This window comes from Dermacentor albipictus, chromosome 1 (genome assembly GCF_038994185.2).
Source record: "Dermacentor albipictus isolate Rhodes 1998 colony chromosome 1, USDA_Dalb.pri_finalv2, whole genome shotgun sequence".
In the NCBI taxonomy this organism is placed as follows: Eukaryota; Metazoa; Arthropoda; class Arachnida; order Ixodida; family Ixodidae; genus Dermacentor; species Dermacentor albipictus.
The window spans coordinates 328360077-328378429 of record NC_091821.1 but is presented as its reverse complement, the minus strand read 5'-3'; the positions used below and the strand labels follow the sequence as shown (position 1 = coordinate 328378429).

Genomic DNA, 18353 nt, shown 5'->3' with positions numbered 1-18353 from the left:
AACTTTAAGAATATAGTAAAAATCGCTTAGTATAATCACTCCTCTAATATATATATATATATATATATATATATATATATATATGTGCGATACTGTAGGCAGTAATGTTCCCTTTATCCTTCTCAAATTATTGATGTCCTCAGCGTAGCAACTTGTAAGGACACGTAAGCTAATTTGTGCACGCCGCTTTCTACATAGATAGGCCAAATGATAGGGGTAGTTGAAGAATTCCGGCTGGAACGCGTGTGGTACCGCGCAGTGTCAGGCTGTTAGCGAATGGACGAACAGAGTGGGCTTCCAGTCCAGCATGCGATGCACCTCACGCTTGCGCCGCGTGACTGCCTCCGCCGTTGCCGTTCGGGGCACTGCACAGGCCAGCTACAGCCATACGCCCTTTTCTATTTGTCCACCGTCGCAGAAAGATGCGGCCATAAATTGTCTAACTCCTCTTTCGTACCCCGCTTTTGCTTCCCGAGCGAGCGCTTTTATTTCACGGTGCTGGGCCTTTGCTACCTTATTGCCAGCGTGCTTTCTTTCGTTGGCCCCCACTCTCTTTTTCTCGATCTTCGCCGGGCCGCCACCTATTGTTCAAAGCGAAGCGCTGCTGCGACTGCACCGCATGCGTCACATGCTTTATTACCCCCGCCGCCGTCACGCCGACTCCTATCGCGTCCGGAGGCCGCCAGGGCTCCCCAGGCCGACAAAAGTTTCTCTACATTCTTTTGCTCTACTTCTACCTTCACTCCTGTGGCTTGACAGTGGCGGCGTAGTTGCTTTAATTTCACGAAAGATAAGCAGACGCGTGTCAATTAAACGCGGGTGAGGCTCCTCTCTTCCTGCTGAAAAAGTCCCGACCGACAGCGAACGGATGAGCGATAGTCCAAACTGCCTGTCTACAATAGAAGCGCTGTGTTGAAAGTCGATCGGCCGGCGTTACTTTTTGCGTGGCCCTCTGCTCTTCGTCGAGCGTGGTAGCATACAAAAATAAATAAAAAGAAACTCTGAGCGTTAGGACCATCCCTAGCTTTAAGGCTACTGCCCTTTGCCGGGTGGAAAGCGTCGGCTGCTTTAGGTCGTACATCATTGTCGAGCATTCAAGTATTTTACTTTGCGCCGTATCCGTCTAAAAACTGGGTGTTTCGAGATAGATTAAATGAAACATTTCTACCCCTCCCATGGCCAACCACTTTTTGAGGGAATCCTTGCCTTTCTTGCTACTGTATTGTTTGAGGCTCTATCTGGCATCTTGAGCCTACTGCTGTCGTGTTACTCTCCTCTTGCCATGAGAGGTTTTTTAACCGAGCTTTCTAGCTGTCAGCTTCGCACGTCTGCGCACCGTGTTAAAGCACACTGAACTTTATTAACCCCGTGACCTTACTACTGCTCTAACGACTATATTTCTTCATGCTTATGCTACGCAGTTCTGTTTGTTCGATTTATCTTAGATTGTCTCCATACGTACGGACAGAACACGTTCATGCGGTAGGGTAATGAAAGAATCTGCAACATGATTTATATACAGAAATATTTAACTGCTAAATGTTGAATGCATTCAGATGTTCAATACCTTTGGCCAGAAGAAAGCGTAAGGGCATGACATGCAGAGAGAACAGGCTCGTGCGTGCACGAAGCTGGCTTAGGCTTCTATCTGCCATGCAGATGGTCACTCAAAAAATCGAGGTTGAGTCCCGGCTACCCCGGAGTATATGTGTCCACTTATCGGACATGTCCTTCTTACCGAAGTCTTCATTGACCAAAGGCCCCTGTCTCTTTCTGACGCTTACACCAGCCCCGCCAATCAGAACTTCAGCAGCAGACGAAAATGACGTGTCCACTGGGCGGACACTTACAGAATAGCCAGGCATCCTACTGTGGTCTTGATCACGACATCATAGTTTTGATGAATTAGAACAGACAGCACAAGTTATTGCACTAAATGATATGTTTTCGTTGCCGCAAGCCCGTGGCCGCGTCCCACGTTGTTTACGTTTCTTCATGACGTAAAAGACATCAAAGGACTAACTGAAAAACGGTTCCTCTCCAACAACAGCGTGGCCGCTAGAGGTGGCCGTGTGCTGGCTGGTAGGTGCAGAAAGGGGGCCTTAGTGATCTTGTGGCCGACAGTCGCCGAATCTGTGCAGGGCGTCCTGGAGCAACTGCGTTACGCGAGCCGTAGACCACCGAGGGAAACTCTCACTGGAACGAGCTGACGAAGAGCACAACAATGTAACTGGCAAGACCGGCAAATAACGTCACAATTAAATTTAATGGAAGATTGCACTGCATTTTCTCAACAAGACAAACTGACAGATGTTCATCTTAATAACATGACTATGAGTGCTCTGAGTGATAGAATTCATGAATGAGCATAATATTTGCAGGGTGCATAAAATATGGCACATATGAACGAACACGAGTGATTCTAAACAGTCTCGGCTAATTTATCTGGAGAATTCAGCTGCGAGAACTACGGATCTATTCAGGCATAAAGCTGAGCATTTTTCAGCCACTCTTTCTTCCGCTCTAGACATAGACCTAATGACGCTGGTTTACGCGAGAAAGCTGTCACTTTGTCTACGTTAGGGCTTTTTCAAGGCATTCAATGTCTGATTTAATAGATTTAGGCCGCTCATTCTTCCAGAAATAATTTAATGCCTATCACTAGCAATCCCAATTCTCTTTCGTTTTATTTATTTGTAGAGATAAAATGGAACCTATATATTGACACACAATATGTACCCTTGAAATACAAAGACTTCAAAAGGGCCATCGTAAGAACGATATTGACACGTCTACTTGCCTATCTGTATCAGGGCCACGTTTCACCGCCTAACAAATGTTATCGTACAGCGCAGGGCGCGCCTGCATGTATCGGAAGTTTCTGGAATGTTATCGATTGTTCCATCCGCTGTCTGTGAGCGAACGTTGTGTAATCTAATTGCATGTGTGCGCGACGCGAATAATGTTTGTGGAAGGCACGCGGGTCCGAGTGATTACTCTGGAACATTCGACGACTGATGTATAAAAGCGGACGCGCTTGACCCGCGAATCAGATTTTGACGATCGCCGGCTGTGTTCGACATTGTCGCCGTTGAAGTATAGCCTGTTTTTTGGGCACAGGTTCACCTAATAAAAGTTAGTTTCGTCTTTCACCGTATTGCTACTGTGTTCTTCATACGGTCACTCCACGTGACATCTGGTGGAGGTGCTTTTCGTTCATGTACCGGACGCCCCCGACAAGCCGTGATCCAAGCCAGGACTGCAAAGAGAACACCAACATAGTTCCGGACCATCGAGCAAGCCGCCGTCTTCAACAGCTGCCCCCGGTGCATGGACTTCTGCCTGAGAAGACCAAGAAGATTGTGGCCAAGGCAACCCCAATGGCAGCCCCAACGTCCTCCATCGTGCTGCAGCAGCCCAGGGAGCCGCCGACGTTCCGCGGTTCAACTTTCGAGGACCCGGAAACCTGGCTTGAGACGTATGAGAGGGTCGCTGCATTTAACAGCTGGAACAGCGACGACAAACTGCGACATGTCTTCTTCGCATTGGAAGACGCTGCCAGGACGTCTTTCGAGAACCGAGAAGCCACCTTAACGCCCTGGGTCTTTTCCGAAGCGGCTTCCTGCAGACATACACAAGCGTCGTACGCCGAGAACGAGCCCAAGCACTACTAGAAACCCGAGTGCAGCTGCCCAATGAGACCACCGCGATTTTTACAGAAGAAATGGGCCGCCTATTCCGCCACGCCGACCCGCAAATGTCCGAGGAAAAGAAAGTCCGCCTACTGATGCGTGGTGTAAAAGAGGAACTTATCGCCGGAATGGTACGGAGCCCACCGAAGACCGTCGACGAATTTTTTCGCGTGGCCACTAGCATCGAGAAGACACTGGAAATGCGGAACCGGCAATTCAACCGTCGAACTAACTCGACAAACTACGTCGGAGTTCAGTCACCGGCCACCGACGATCTGCGCGAGACTATCCGAGTGGTCGTGCGGGAAGAGCTACAAAAGCTGTTCCCTTCATCACAGCCTCAAGTGGCTTCAATTGCCGGCGCCGTCCGTGAGGAGCTCCAACAACAACTCGGAGTAGCCCCTGAATCACCGCAGCCTCAGCCGCAAGCGATGACATACGCCGCTGACATACCAGATGTTACATGGAGTGACATATGTAGAACACAGTAGCAATACTGTGAAAGACGAAACTAAGTTTTATTGGGCGAACTTGTGCCCACAAAAACACGCTATACTTAAAGAACGGCGACAATGGCGAACACCGTCGGCGATCGTCAAAATCTGATCCGTGGGTCAAGCGCCTCCGCTTTTATACATCAGTCGTCGAATGTTCCAGAGTAATCACTGGGGCCCGCGTGCCTTCCACAAACATTATTCGCGTCGCGCACACATCCGATTAGATTACACAACGTTCGGTCACAGACAGCGGATGGATCCATCGATAACATTCCAGAAACTTCTGATACATGCAGGCGCGCCCTGCGCTGTGCGATACCATTTGTTAGGTGGTGAAACGTGGTCGTCTGATAAAGACAAGCAAGTACGCGTGTCAATATACCTAAATTTGATTACGTTGGTAAGGCTTTGCTGAGGCTGTCACTTTTCATTATGTAACAGTCTATATTTTTTTTTGTCTAAAGTACATGAAAAAAATGATTACCTGAAAACGCTCAAGGAGGTGTCTTTCTGTCTAACTATACTATGCACAGTAGTAGTAGCTTCACATATTTATCTTATCAGTGTTATACACGCATGAAAAAAAACAAGAACTTTGTCATTCAGAAGGGACGGTGACATATCGTTCAGTGCCTTTACTTGCACCAATCTTGTCTGCAGCTATACGGTGAACATTTTATGAGGCATGCGTGTTTTCGAAAACGTCTGACTTGTCACTAAAAATTTCATTCGTCGACTGACTTCATCGCTGCATCTCTAACATGCCACCAGACATCCACTTTGTCTCATTGTTGCATGTCATCGTTAACTTGCACTTTCTTGTGAGCTTATCTACAAAAGAACAGAGCCAGCGTCTCTTTAATAATGCAGCTAAGATGGCACACACTGGCTTATCCGAGATGTCCACTGCACGACGAAGAGCCGTCGCGTCACCGCCCGGCCAGGAACGACACAAATCGCTGCTTGTCTGCGTCGGTTGCATGTGACACATTTTGATACAAGCAGAGTGAAGTAATAAAGTATGCATATATATATATATATATATATATATATATATATATATATATATATATATATATATATATATATATATATATATATATCTATATATATATATATATATATATATATATATATATATATATATACACACATACAAGCATGATATTTCTACATCACCTTGTACTTCGCTTTGTACGCACAGGGTGTCCCAGCTGTCATGCATCGCATTTTTATAAAACATGGGCCATTCTGTGGGAAAATAATCAAGTGCATATTGCTCACAGTCTCGAGTAGAGCAGCTGCCAGTAATTATTTTGTTGGTGGCATTCATTTTGAATGCCCCTGAAAAATGAAAAATATCACGTGACTAACTCTCCGCCCGCATTAAAATGCAGCGTCCCGAAACACGCTCGTCAGGAGTTAGTGGCCGATCTGTCGCGCAGCGCAGTCCCGGACGGGGCATGCCAGATAAAGCGCTCCAGCTGTGTCACTAACTGCTGTGGAGGTTGAGCAAGAAGAAAAAAAGAATTACGAAGATATAAAAATGCTACAATGAAGAGCATGTAGAGCATACCAGCTTAGCTCAAGCAGTCTAGGTGACTATTTGTCATCGCCCTGTTTCAAGGGGAATGCCAATAAATCATCATCATCATCATCATCAAGAGGAAACTACAGTATACAGACTCTCTCTAGCAGCGTTTACTCTAACGTCTAACGAGACAAGGGGCTCCTCGCGTAGCATTTATTACGCATGGAATTCACGTAAGCCGAGGTAATGTGCAAGGAAGACGAATCGCATCAATGTGGCTGGGGGGTGTCAGTTCGATACGCTGTAGGTCGTTTCCAGATAGTGCATGTAAATGCTGAGTGAGAGAGACGGCTGGCGCCGTGTGCTATCCTCCATACAACGAAGGGGCGAAATTAGCCGGAAACCGGTTGCAACTCCTTTTTTTTTGTGCAAAGGAGAATGTGCCACATGCAACCACTATCGCAGAGTAACTACTATGATGCGCTGGGAGCGCCTGTCCTGTGTACTTGTCTGTCTTATTTAGCCGTTATTCTTGCGCTGCTTTGCTATGAAGATCGACTAACTAGTCCAGTCTTACACTCTATATCACTAAACAATGCGACATGCTACATCACATAGATGTAAACGCGGCTTCTGTGCAGCTTGACGCTCAAAATATTTCACGCAGATGCTTTAGGAGGTTCGTCAAATTGTTCCTTTCCTTACATAAAGTGATGTTATGTATGATCGTTTTGTTATTCAATATTACTGGAAATGATAAGGTTTACCTTTGTTTTGTTTTTTTGTATGATTGTACTCTTGTATGCACAAGCCCGTTGCGGTAAAGACCCTTCAACTGTTTGCAGGCACTGAAAAAAAAAAGACATTGGCTCCCCGAGCTCTATCGACTTCAGCAACATAAGTAATGCATCTATCGCTATCTTTGCTTTCGAGGTATTCGGTCAGGGCCGACGTATTTTATTGCTATAGCATTTTTTACCATAGATGGCAGTTTGTCTCTATGTACATATGCACGCTCGTAACCCCTTTTCCGTCAATTAGGTTACTAGATAGTTCATGGTCAAATGGGCAGTACACCGGCCTGCCGACGGTTGGTTCAAAATCCACCCTTGGACCAACTTCGGCCACTGGTTATGTAGGCAACTCTGGGTACGTGATGGTCTTCAATGACCCTCTCTGACGTCAACTTTGGTCGCTAGGTATGAGCCACTCTGCAATGAAGTTCTCGCACGCCAGCTTAGGTCCCTGGTTGTACGCCACTGGGCACCTGTCACTCTTCAATGACCCTTTTAAATGCGTAACCATTTGTATGCCTAACCGAGAAAACGCGTCCGTTCGACGCCCGTCTGTCACGCGCGACAAGTTGCTGTTAAGAAATCAATGTACAAAACAAAATAAGTTTGAAAAAAAAAACGTTCGTGGTGGTAAGTTTCGAACTTACGACCCCGCGCTATGAAGCTGGGTATCTTACTCTTACCCACTGGGCTAAACACTCACACTTGTAGAAGGTGAGTGTATCTGAGCCTTATGAATGTGTTTTACCGGCGATACATAACAAATGCCAAAGGAAAACAGTTTCTATGAGGGCTTTTTTGAAAGATTAGATTTGGTGATGGTAGAATAAATGCCATGTCTAGGATCACATGTAGAGCCGACTTGGAGCATTATAGACACAAGCTAAATTCCGCTTTTGCAAAAATTTAATGCCAAAGAAGCCACATACCCCACGCGTTTCGTACGTCGCGGCATGCGCCTTCTGTTTGGGCTTTCCTTTTCCAAACGAAATGCAATCGATTTGTAAGGGGTCACGCTATACGTCACGTAACACGCACAGATATGCAGTCAATGAGCTAATAAGGATGATAACGAGTGAAGAGGGGTCATATGGGTCTGACCACAGTTGATAATGGTTCAACACGGATGGATAATGTGCTAAATATTGGTAAGAGCTTATAATGGTCGGAGCGATTCTGATTAGGTTAATAAGCACCTATAAGGGTTGAAAAGGTCGGATAAAGTTCGATAGGGTTGATAAGCACTTATAATACTTGATAAGGGTGGGGTATTGTTTGATTGCGCTAATGTCGATACCGACCGATAGGGGTTGAAAAGAGTCCAATAAAGTTCGATAACGTTGATAATTCGGTTAACAAAACACGTTGCGGGGCTAGGTGGTGATGCTTTATTTTTCTTTCTTGCGAAAGTAATACAGGGCTACTTTTTAAGACGAGAGCGCAGAAGGACTTGACAGGACGGGAGATCGTGGGCGCAATCAGCGCCCGTCCTGTAATGTCTTTCTGTCTTCTCGTCTTAAAAAGTAACGCTGGATTACTTTTGTAAAAAGAAAATGTTGATAACAAACAACCGTCAAGGGCTGATGTAGGTTGGATCAAGTTTCATTAAATTGGTGATGACACCGGGCTGTGTGAGGATGACCAAGTGGCACAATGCTGACGCATACTTAGACAACTCCCAGACGAGTTTCTGCGTGAATTTTTTGGTGCCTGCTTAGGTCACTGGGCGGGTGCCACTGTGTATGTGCCGCGCTTCAGTGAACCTACACATAGTATGCACGTACGTCATTCAATGATACTCCGCGACTTCCGGTTTACGGCAGCGCCATCTTGGGAAACCTATAGGCCTATGCGCGTGCCTATTGATAAGGTAATCCCAAGATGGTGGAAGCAGACGACAGCAGCGGATGTGGCTTCACGTGCATACTATGTATTTGACGCCAACTTGGGTAACTATGTGCCACTTACTTTGTAGTGCTCTTGAATGGCAAAAACGCTATTAAAATTTTTTCTGGTGTTGTGCGGAATCAAATCCGCCTTTTCTGAATGCACATTCACACAAGCGCCACACGCTGGCTTCGCTGCGGTGCCGCTGAATGACGCAGCGAGAAGAGCCCGGCTGCATATATGTCTCATACGTGACGCATTTTTGCGGTTGAAATACGGTGTGTCGCTACATTGTTTCACTGCTAATCGCATTACCGTCGCCGTTCATAGTGAGGTAGCTTTTTGGTCACCTTGAATCATCTTGAATGCAGATAAACCAACGTGATACGCAGTACGAGGGGCGTTAATAAAGTTTGTGTTATTGGAACCATAAATTTCAAGCTGCCTTCCACGGCCAGCATCAAAAACAGCGCGCGTCTCTCAAGGTTCAGAGGAATATAAAAATTTGTTCTATATAATATTTCGGAACATCCCTAAGACATTAAAATAAACATGGCAGCGTGCATCGAGAAAGTTAGTTGAAGCATGAGCGGTGATCCGCTTTTTGCTTTTGAACGCAACCAGGGACAACCAGGAGAGGCCAAGGAGACTCATGCTGAGGGGGTGCTGGTGTACGGTGAGAATGACCTCACTTAAGGGGGTATGGTAGGGTAAATGGCAAATGGATCATCTTGATTTCACCTTTATATCTCAACGACTGTTCCATATATTATTTTGAAATCTTGCGTGTTGAATAAGAATGTTTTTCGCCTTCACTTGGCTTAACATTCTTTCGCTGCAGCCTTTTCTATTATCTTTTTTTCTATTTGACAACCAAATTTTAGGCTGGAGTGTAAAGTTAAATGTATCTATTCTCAGAAACAAAGAATAGTATGATCCTGAAATTTTGCACAATAATTCAACATGGTAGTGGCTTTAATTAGAATCTGAAAAAGTTGGATTCATACACTCATCTCACAAGAAAAAAATATTGCCCTCACTTTTCACGCCATGTGAGGGACTTTCCAATTATTTTTTAGAACTATAACTGAAACAGTTTTTCAAAGCTTTAGATTCAGACTATTTGCTACAAATTTCAGTATCATCTGAGAATATATCAGCGTAATTGGTAGGATAGCTTTCCAGAAATGGCACATCAGAGTTCGGAAAAAAATCAAAAATGTGATTTTGAGAAAAGCGCCATCTTATGTTTATTTTTAAACGCCAAAAGGTGCGGTTTTTTGCGTCATTTTTCAATGGCTTCGAGAGCTCCTGCGTGCTTGCCACTGCAAGGCTTTGCTTCGCACAGTGTGTATTATCTTGCAGTAATGAAATAAAAGAAAATGGGTCTATTCCCCCCATTCCCCATTCCCCCTTAAAATACTGTTGTAAAATGGAGCAGGCGACTTCAGTGCAGTCGAGCAAACGACGACGACGAAGTACGGAGTAGGTAATCGTCCCTCGATGGTGAACCACAAATTTATGCGCAAGGGGAGGCTCTAGTGTTTGCTGACAGGCAGATAAATGAACAAATAGTGCAGCCGGCTAACGTGAGTTTGGTCTTTGATAAAACTTTCACCTCAGCCGCATCGCTTACTCACTGCTCCTTCATTGCAATAATACGTACACTATAAACGCCCCTCGCAGATGTCACCAATCGTAATAGCGGGGACAGATGCTGAGTAGATGCTCGGAAGACTCCTCACACCCGCATCTGTCGCACAAAAGTGTCTAGCTCATTCCAATGAGAAACAAATAGGTCTTTGTGAATGCTACGCCCAGCCACAGAGGCCTAGTGGTAGCCGGAGCTTCATGGAATGGACAAAAATTTGCAGGTGACAGTTCGAGATAAGGGTTGAGTTCCAGTCAGCTAGAGTGGCGTTAGGAGCTATTGATCCGTGTTTCTTGTGCAGCGTATTTTTATACAGAGGTATCTGAATTGTCTGGGCAGTGTCTTGAGTGGACCAATGGGACCGTCAGCGAGGTCACTGCCGATGATGCCACACTGAAAAAAAACAAAAAAACGTTGTGGCCAAAAGGCGACTCAAAAGTTGAAGAGGACAGTTCGACATCACGTGCACCGTAGCTTTTTCCGTGTCTCTTTCTCCAATCACGTTCATTGAACTGCAATGTTTTCTATGCCTCTATAGTAGGTAATCAATAACCAATTAATCTACATAAGTGTGGAGACATTTACATTGTATATTGTATGTACCATGTGTTCCTTACGTCATAGTCTTACTGTGGAAACGTTGCGTGATAAGTCCTGGTGCTTGTGTGAAAAGACTATTTGATATGTAACCTTGAACTCTGTAAGATGTATGACGGAACCACTTAAGAGATGAGGAGCAGCCGGCACCTTAAATTGTGCGCCAACATCTCCTTATATCATATCAATAAAAAAAGGGGGGAACTTGCGGAAATCTACTCCTGATAGGTTATTTTAGTTTTAGGTCAACAGAAGCGAATAATGAATTTTGTTTGATAATTTCCAGAAAATTTTTAACCTTTGTATGAACTATAATCAAATGATTCATTGATTTACTGAAGCACTTTGATGCAAATTGAATCTTTCATGCCTGCGTAAGATAACTACCAGTGTCATCCATTCAAACTCGTATCTCCTCCAAAGGAGTGCGCAGCCACCGCTAGACTAAGTGTGTTGTGCGCCCTAGTATGCTACCCAACTTCTTAATTTGATCATTTTAAAACTGGTCTCGACGAAGTGATGAAGGAAATTTCCATGCCTTTCTATGGTATAAATTCATAGCTGGATAACCAAATCTAGTTCGAGCGTCAAGGGAATACCTTTGTCCAAGAGCGGCCGAGGCTTTTGTGAGAGAGTCATCCACAAAGAAGTGCTTGTTCTGAACGCGATATATTTTGTCGTAAGTAGCAAAACAACTTTCTACATGAGTGAAGTGTGCCAAGGTAATTGGAAGTGGCTCCAGTTATAAACTTCCGCTTTTTGTCTTGGTGACGCGCTAACTATTAGAGGTCAGACATCTTGAACGACCACAGCAGTTGGCACCACTGGATACGAGAGTGAAACTTTGGCGTAGAGCGGCGCTCCTTTATGCTCTTGTAGTCAACGAGAGAAAAATAGTTTGATTAATGGTTTCTCAGAATCTCGAAACGCTTATGGCACGGTAGGTGATTTCTGAAACCTTGCGTCACCGCTAAGTGGATCTAGGAGCTACTCGAAGGATCACGTCAAGCGCTTTAAGTGACTGACGAAGCACGTGAGCTATTGGCAGCGACGAATCGAACATGCCTGGCTAATTGACGCCTGCTCTTAACTGCTCGGTGCTTCAGCCGAAAGCACACCTCGACGCGAAAATGCGGCATACTTAACGACACCGTCATCGGTTCTTTCGGCAGCCACTTCTCCCGCGGAAAAAGCGGCAGCGTATCGTCGAAGGCCTGCGTAGAGACCGGGAACGCACCGCTGCGAGTCTAGCGGATCGTAATTGCGACCTTCGTATCTCGGAAAGCCATTAGCGTCCGCGGAACACATCGGTCTAGTTCCGTAGGGAACCGGTCTCCCATGTATGGACCGCGCGCAGACAGATGTCGGCGCTGTTAGGCTACCGCCTAAGCAGCGTCTGCGCATGGGAGGAAAGTAAGGGAGAGGGGTAAAGGGCTTGCCGCGCAAACCTCTTCCTCTTTCTTACACCCCTGTCGGCAGCTTACAAATGAATTCGCTTCCGTATGCTAATCGAGGCGACCGCGCTCATCGCTTTCAGCGATTGCATGAAAACAGCGTATCGCACTTCCCGCTCACTGAGGCAACGGCCGCTCTGCATACGCGAAACGTCAGTGAAGTACTCGAGGGCCTCGAGAAATATTCAGCGCCAATAGCGGCTTTCGCGGAAGAAACCACATCCTGTCGGCGGACCATGCGCTGAAGGTGAATTTTACGAAAAACAACTTTGGCAAGTCGATATATCTAAAAATCCGAGCTCACAGTGAAGGCTGTCTGTCAGCTTGCAAAGCAATAAAAAATGAAAGCAGTGCCCGCACTCGACGCCTGCTTCCTGTCAGTTGCAAAGTATCAAAAATAGTGGAATGCGGTGCTGAATACGAGTGACATCATAGCGCGCTAGCTTCCATTTCACCGAACACCATTTAGGTTGCTCACGTCTATAGCGTCTTGCTTTGAACAGAGGGCTTGGGGTCTCAATTTACCAATCATCGCTGCCGCATTTCAGTGGAGTCGGAGTACAGATACGACTGTGTTCTCACATTTCGGTGCACGTTAAAGTAATACAGTTTGTCAAGAAACAGGGAAAAGATTGGAGGAAAGCAGTAAAGTTAACCATATGCAGTACTGCTGGTTGACCACTCATCATAGAGGGAGTAGGCAAAATTGTATCCAAAGGAAGGCAGGGAATAAAGATATATATATATATATATATATATATATATATATATATATATATATATATATATATATATATATATATATATATACAGGGTGTTGAAAATTAAGCTTGATGGTTTGCTTAAAATTAGGCACTGGGAGGCACGCGACGACTACCTGTGCAATATCTTATGTGACCAGGGGACACAAAGTGAGATCATAATTATCGCTGTCAGCTGCTCAACTAACTAAACCTGAATAGTTAACTTTTTTGTTGACTGCAGTAAGTGGGTATGTTTGTAGTGAAAAGTGTCCTGTCTTTTCTTGTGCCTTAGTTTGTGCCCCAGAAGTTCACGCTCTGAATTTAGCCATGCGTACATACCAACTAGCCCATTTTTCACTTTTGAACCGACTGGTAGTCAGCGCTCGTGACGTGTGTGTCTCAGTCCTCGTTTCTCGCGCTGTTTCCACTACAGGATGCAATACCAACTAGCCCAGTGTCGCAAATGGATGACATGCAAAAGGTTGCACGTCAGTCTGGCGTTACGTCTGTGCGAGAAAGTATTGCCTGGAGGCCGCAAGAAAATTGTCGAAAAGAGAATGCCACGTATCTGTATATAGCGCTCATCATTAGTAACATCACGATTTTTTTGTCGTGTATGGAATAAAAGACATGCGGCAAGGAGAGGAAAGGCTGAGAGATCAACCACACTAACAAAACAGCTTGTCTGAAAAAGTTCGACAGAATGTCGCGACTGTGGGAAAGTACACTGCATTCGTGAGACTATAGAGGCGCCGGAATCCGAAAGGGGCGATTTTTCAAAATATGCGATTTACTAAGTGGTGCAGGTCCCGAAGTACATCGGTTAGAGGGAACGTTCTCGTGTGTCCACAGACAAGAATTTCGAAGAAAACAGCAGGAACATTGCAATCAAGAACAGCCTCATTGTTAGCGCTATTGATTTTTTTTGCACGTTTAGCCTTTCGGCCTAAAAGTAGACACTGAGTTCTGTGTGCAAGTTCTCTAAAAGCGAATGCCTTAGTGCGACGTTTTTTACCACTTAGTTATTTTCTTGTGAAAGTCCCAGGGCTTATCTTACATAGGAATAAGTAAAGGTCACTTCATTTCATATAAATGCCGGCAAGTCGTCAGTATTATAAGCGTATATACATATGTACTTAAATATTTTTTTCTTATGTTTGAACTTATAATAATCCAGGAAGAAAATGAAGCGTAACTTCGAAAAATCAGCTTTGCAGTGTGAGTCCTGTAAGTTCCTGATTTACAAATTTTAGTAAAGGTGTTGTGTTAATGTTATGGCGCTTTTAGCATGGCTAAATTAACTTATGATAGAATATTCGAGGGCCTAAGACTTTATCTGCAGAAGGTTATGCTTAGCTGCCAATATGTAAAATTTTTCTAAAGATGCAGCCTTCTAATAACGTTATCTCCCTTTAAAGAAATGAATCACGCAAAAGTTTATTTTTATTTAGTTGCGACCGCTGCATGATTTGGTAAGAACGAATCAGAGCAGAACATCATACCGAGCGGATATCGCAAAAGAAGCTCGGGAGTGCAGTCATCCACCCAGAAGCTGTCTTGGTAGCTTCTCTGTAGTACTTCGTCCTTGTTCCACTCTAAGGCTAGCTGAACCGCAAACATGCCAAGATCTTGTGCCTGTATCATGCGTATCTCCGTCCGCGTTTAGTCATGCGGGAAGCCACATTATTGTTCTTTCTTTACAGATTTCACGGGTCCCGATTTCAATAAGCGATAAAACTGGAAAGACAGTGCAGCGTTAAAACAGGCGGCAGTCAGCACAGTGTATGTTGATTTAGCCTAATATTTCACTTTGAGAGCTTCAAGACAGACTACAGCAGAAGAAACGGCTATGAGCGAAGAATCATTGACTATAAATAAAGGCTACCCGCAAGCGAAATGGTATTTTATTTCTTAGGAAGTTAACCTATTGGTTAAGTCAGCATTCAGAAAGTTCGAAATTGTTTTGTAAGTTTGTTTAACAAATTTTGCGCTGGCATCACGGAAGGATCTTGCCATTTGAAGCCTAGAAGGAGAACGTCTAGTTATTTTGAGTTTAAGCACTGTATACATACGTGACTGTGAGCGTCGTGTATTCACGTATCAGAGTAAGCGAGGCGCGACAAGTAACCTAAGACCAGCTTTGAGAGTGAGTTTTACTTTATCGTAACGCCTTTATTCAATACGCAAATGCCATGAGAAAAGAAATGAAATACTTAGCCATTGGAGAAAGGATATTAACATTACTGTTTGCCCTGCCGCTGTTTGAGTTTTCTCCACCACAGTGTAGGCACGCACTCTTCTAAATTGGGAATTTCATAGAGAGGTATATGTCCTGAAAACAGGTAAGCACTGCGTGAATAGGACTGAGGTAGAAAGAGTGATGAGAGAGTTTGAAAACACTCAGATACTCTCCTATAACACGGTGGGATTGCACTGATGTCGTTACACCATGGGCGTAATAAGCCTTATAACGCATCTTGAAAACTAAAGGCGATGTGAGAAAATTACAGCGATGTATTTACTTATATTAAGCGCGAGCGTTTGATACGGCAAGTCACGCTTGTGTGCTACGTGGTAGGCTTCAGTTATGTACTTTTGGTGGGGCGGAAGTTGAGTATGCCTCCCCAGGAGCTGTCCTCCATCGCTTAAGTTTCCGCTAAAGTGCCGGGTGGCTTTCATAAAAGTGTCCTACCGGAAATCGCCGCGGATCAGTTAACGCTGAGTCATGAATATGAATTCATGTTTGCACAGGTAGCCTATGCAAAATTATAGTTACACGTGCGCGTTCTACATCGCCTGTGCAAGGGACCGTATCGAATGTTCAAGTTAGCACACGTAATTACTACCGCTAACGAAGAACTCTATATGCAGTTACTTCCCCCTTGACCTTTATACGTTCGCAATCACACCCACTCAAATGAGTTACCTTTAGGTACTCTCAGGTGTCACTGCATAGCAGTTATGTGAATGCATAAAAGTAATCACGCTTTAATACATGATGCGCCTAAAATAAAGACAAGTGAATTTCCCTATGGCCTTTTATTGCATGGATTCCTAAGCACTGTAGCATACAGGAAACATTGTCGAGCACAATATAGCAAAGGCGGCGCACATTGATAACAGAACTAAGTCTTATAGCTCCAACAGTTGCATCAATTATCTGTCTAAACAATGAAGCATGGTTCGAAAAAGGTAGTCCATAGGTGCAATTTCTCCCGAATTATTCGCAAACTTTAGGAATTTGGGTTCGTTCTAAACGACTTTACGAATGTTACGTCAAGTTTTAGTAAAAAATAAATTCTCCTTGCGGAAAATATTTGCTGGTTGGTCTTCGAACTTCCGTTGGAAGTTTCTCGGTAGTTAAAGGACCCCATAGCCTCGAACATGCCTCGAGCAAGTTCCTGAAGCGAGCGAAATCGGAAACCACAAGTTTGCCAGTAAAGTAACACTGACTCCCCCAAAAAATAAGTTGTTGCTGGTCAGAATTTGCTGCTCTAAGTTGGCTGCTGCCTGTGTGCTGCGTTTTAAAAAGGATGTTAATGTAGTGCGTATGTATCCCTCAAAAAGTGTCTGCTCAGAGCAAGCTTAAACCAACCACCCCCCCCCATCCCCTCTCCCTCCCCCGCAATTCTTCCTCGGTGTCATTCCCAAGGATTTTAAGCATCTTAGGGTTGATATGTTAGCAGGTTTGGTGGTAGTCAAAACTCGTTTTTATCGCGCACTGACTCAAAATAAAACTTAATGTGCCACTAAACGTCAGCCTCTCTACTTAAGCACAATGCACAGGCTGGATAAACAGTGCGTAAACTCTAGGAACAGCAGCAGAAGTAAGGTATTTTCAAACCGAAAATGCTACGTTATTCTGCTTGGAACCATAAGACAAGCATATATATATATATCTATATTGGCACTGCATTAATTGAAAGAAATGCTGCAAGCAACAAAACTAGCTGGGAATTACAGCAATTACTGGAATTGATTAGAATTGCAGAATTACTCTGTTATCTGCGTGGACTAATTTTACGTGCATACTCATCCGCTGCAATGCTGCTTACTTGTACTGAATGTTAGCCGAGAGTGTGCGCGCATTATTTAATTTCACTTTATTTATTTTTTAAATCTTTCAGTACTTCACGAGCTCTATGTGCTTGTTGGGACGCACAATGCGCCTATTTTAATTTGGCGTGAATGTTTTCTTCTCTTGCATGTGTGTTCTTTTTTGTGAGATACAATGTTCTTACCAAAAAGTTGCGTGAACCGTGTGTTGCCGCCATCCGAATTTTACTTGTTTTATTTTTGGTATTTCTTGTTTGCCTGCTCGAGCCGGCCTAACCTTCAAGTACAGCAGATCCTCGTTAGGGGCAAAATCAAGGGACCGGAAAGATATGCTTCGCATAACAAGAGTGGCCGTTTACCCAGAAAGTGGTGCAGGGGTGCAACCCGATATGTCACACGGCCTCTTGTTAACACCATTGTCAGAAATGTTGAGCATTAATAAGTGACAAGAGGAGCTAGTCACACACACACACAAAAAAAGAGAATGACAATGTGCTTACCATTTAAAACTTGGTTCTACACCCAGTAATGTCGCCGACCGCTAATTTCGACTCAGCAGGGACTGTCTACGAATCCATATAAATGGATGTCCAGAAGAACTGATTTAATAAATTAAGGAACCTAACCTTTCTCCAAGTGGCAATGAGACCAACGGAATAAGAAAAAAAGAAGGTTAGTGAAGGTTTTCCTGCACGCAGATATGCTTGCATGCTGCCAGGTCAGTCTACGCTTCTACCATCGTCGTATTGTTACTACACACAGAAGAAAATACTGTTAATGCATGCACCAAATCTGGATCCTCTGTCAACGTGAACCGAGGTCTGATAGCCGATTAGCAGTTATTATCACTACAGTTATTTTCCGGAACTTCTCTCGCTTCATTGCTCACTTTGTCGGCGCACACATCGAGGGCGCAACTGGTACTGTGCAAAGCTGCTTGGTTTTGAGTGACAAAATTTAGTAACAGCAGCCAGAGAAGTCACCATGACTGCTTCGCTATTCAAGATGACAAGAAAACGCTTTATGCTCGACACATGTCGCACGTCCGGTAATAACGGCTTTCTTCCCAGAACACTGGGGATGCGAAAAGAAACAAAAAGCAAGGAGAGAGAGATCAGGTCCTTTTACACAAAAAGCCTTTAGAGGGGATTCCGTGATGCCATTTATTGGATATTGCTAGCATTTCGGTTCCAATTAACGAAAGCTTTGTTTACACCGTTTAAATACAAAACCAACCAACTGATAGCCTGTTCTGTTTAACCAGCAATTCCGTTTAAGCTGTTACCGTTTACCTTGAGTTTAGTGTGCACTGCTGAAGCAAGAAAGGGTAGCCAGCATCACACGCTATGCAATATTCACTTACACCAACCTATATAAATAATATAGCGGTGAGAATTCTTTGCTATTCTAGAAAAATAAACGGCCGTGAGTTTGCTCTTTGTTAACGCTGA

General features: G+C 44.3%; 2 protein-coding genes across 2 annotated transcripts in view; one reads left to right on the top strand and one right to left on the bottom strand.

Moving 5' to 3' along the window:
* LOC135910208 (uncharacterized) overlaps positions 1-388 on the bottom strand; it is a 67720-nt gene extending 67332 nt beyond the window's left edge. The window contains exon 1 of the mRNA XM_065442263.1: positions 324-388. Within this exon, the coding sequence (XP_065298335.1) occupies positions 324-388 (65 nt within the window). The remainder of the gene's footprint in view (positions 1-323) is intronic.
* Positions 1-18353, top strand: part of LOC135909271 (acetylcholinesterase-1-like) — a 651651-nt gene that overhangs the window by 111474 nt on the left and 521824 nt on the right. The gene's annotated exons all lie outside the window — the stretch shown is intronic.